At 41.3% G+C, this 1,758-nt stretch overlaps 1 protein-coding gene across 1 annotated transcript in view; it reads right to left on the reverse strand.

Moving 5' to 3' along the window:
* Window positions 1-1,758, reverse strand: part of LOC103772767 (cytochrome P450 2J6-like) — a 26,714-nt gene that overhangs the window by 17,270 nt on the left and 7,686 nt on the right. The window contains exon 8 of the mRNA XM_008940111.1: window positions 393-534. Coding sequence (XP_008938359.1) covers window positions 393-534 — 142 coding nt within the window. The remainder of the gene's footprint in view (window positions 1-392; window positions 535-1,758) is intronic.

A 1,758-nucleotide genomic window follows, 5' to 3' on the forward strand; every position in this document is an offset into this window, starting at 1 on the left:
TGTATTTGATCCAGCTTTAAATTTCTCCAGCGATGAATATATTGAATTATTTATACAAAATAAATCAGCTCCAGCAGAGCAGCCTGCCACAGAACAACCACTATCATAGCATATGGAGAAGGTGACAGAGAACAACAGAGTAAGGACTCGAATCCCCAAATTACTGGCAACTCCTTTTATCTTCTTCTGCATTCTCACAAAAATCTAACATCAAGGCTTTATATATTTACCAAACAACTAATTTTGGTAATCAAACATTTTTTTGGCCTGGGAAAACTGTGTGCTCCTATAATTTGGGATTACATTCCCTTTGGCCTTCTCCACAGTGAAAGCAATACAACATCACATTCAATCCAACCCACACAAATGGGTAAATTTGTCCATGTACCTACCTGCTGAGAAGGCTAAGGCGGCCTCCCGGGTCACAAAATTTCCATCCTTGTCCAAGAAATGACCAGGGTTGAACTGGTGAGGGGTCTCCCAGTATTCAGGGTCAAAAAGAGTTGAGTCTATGTTTGCCATAATTATAGTGCCCTGAAAGGAAAATGCTGTTGGCTCAGTTCTGTCTCTTGCACATCAAGAAAAAAAGGACGCAAATAGATTCCAGCTGTAATTCAGCACCCTGCTGGCTTCATGGGGTGGTAGCAGAAATAAAAGTTTATTTTATTAGGAAAACAAATTTTAATTTCAAAGTGTTCTGAGTGTTTCTTTCTTCAAAAGAAACTTCAGTATTTCAGGTTCAGGAATTTCCCTACTATGTCTCCTTTTATTCCGTTCTGTTAGGAAATGCAACAGAATGAGTGGTCTGCAGTTCTTCAGCACTTTATCCTAAATCTATTAAAATTATTTTCCCACTTCTGAGAAGCTTTGACAGATTTTGACACGTGAAGAACAAAACATCTTGGAAATGACACAGCATATTTCAAATTATCTTTCTCAAGGTAGAAGTGGGAAAGGCGTGCGTGACAAACACCCAGAGCAGTAGTGTGCAGGAAGATGCCTCCATGTGTGCTTTTGGGGAGGTTTGGCAGTGAGATTAAGCTTGGAAAGGCTAGACAAGTTGAAGAAGCTGGCAGAAGCTTTTTGTCTGAGGTTAGATGGCAGTTCAGAAGCTATGGGGAAACATCTTAATTATCTTTCAAATATAACGTCAGAGAAGTAATAATAAGAAAAATAAGTCCTAAGTGAATGAAGTTGAGTAGATGCTTGGTCTCAGATATCACCAATGAAGCAAAAATTCCATCTCCCATTTGTCCACATAACAGATGATATTCCAGCATGAACAATCTGCTGTACCTTCCCTACAGACACCGCTGTACACTTCTGGTAAGTCTTCTCTGAGGTCTTTCGAAAGTATAAGAGCTCAAATGCCTATAATGTGTTTCAAAATTCCAAGCTCTTGGAGAGTAAGACTGTAGCAGTCTCACAGAACCCTAGTTCAATTGGCATGTGCTCCTGGCAAGCACTGTCACTAGGAGACAAAGGCACAGGCCAGAGGGCATGGGAGGGACAAAGAGCTGCCTGCCAGTGCCATCACCATCACCCACCTGTCCTGAACCAGAGGGAAAAGGGGTTCATGGCAAATGTGACTGTGAGGAGCTTCACTAGTGGGCAAAGATCCCAGTGGAATAGCAAGGATATCTGTACCTTTGGAACTCGATACCCCAAAACAGTTGTGTCCTTCACTGCTTGTCTAGGAATTGTGATTAAAACAACGCTCACAAAGTGCAGGATCTCGTGAATCACAGCATTTGTATA

This window comes from Merops nubicus, unplaced genomic scaffold (genome assembly GCF_000691845.1).
Source record: "Merops nubicus isolate BGI_N331 unplaced genomic scaffold, ASM69184v1 scaffold20365, whole genome shotgun sequence".
Lineage (NCBI taxonomy): Eukaryota > Metazoa > Chordata > Aves > Coraciiformes > Meropidae > Merops > Merops nubicus.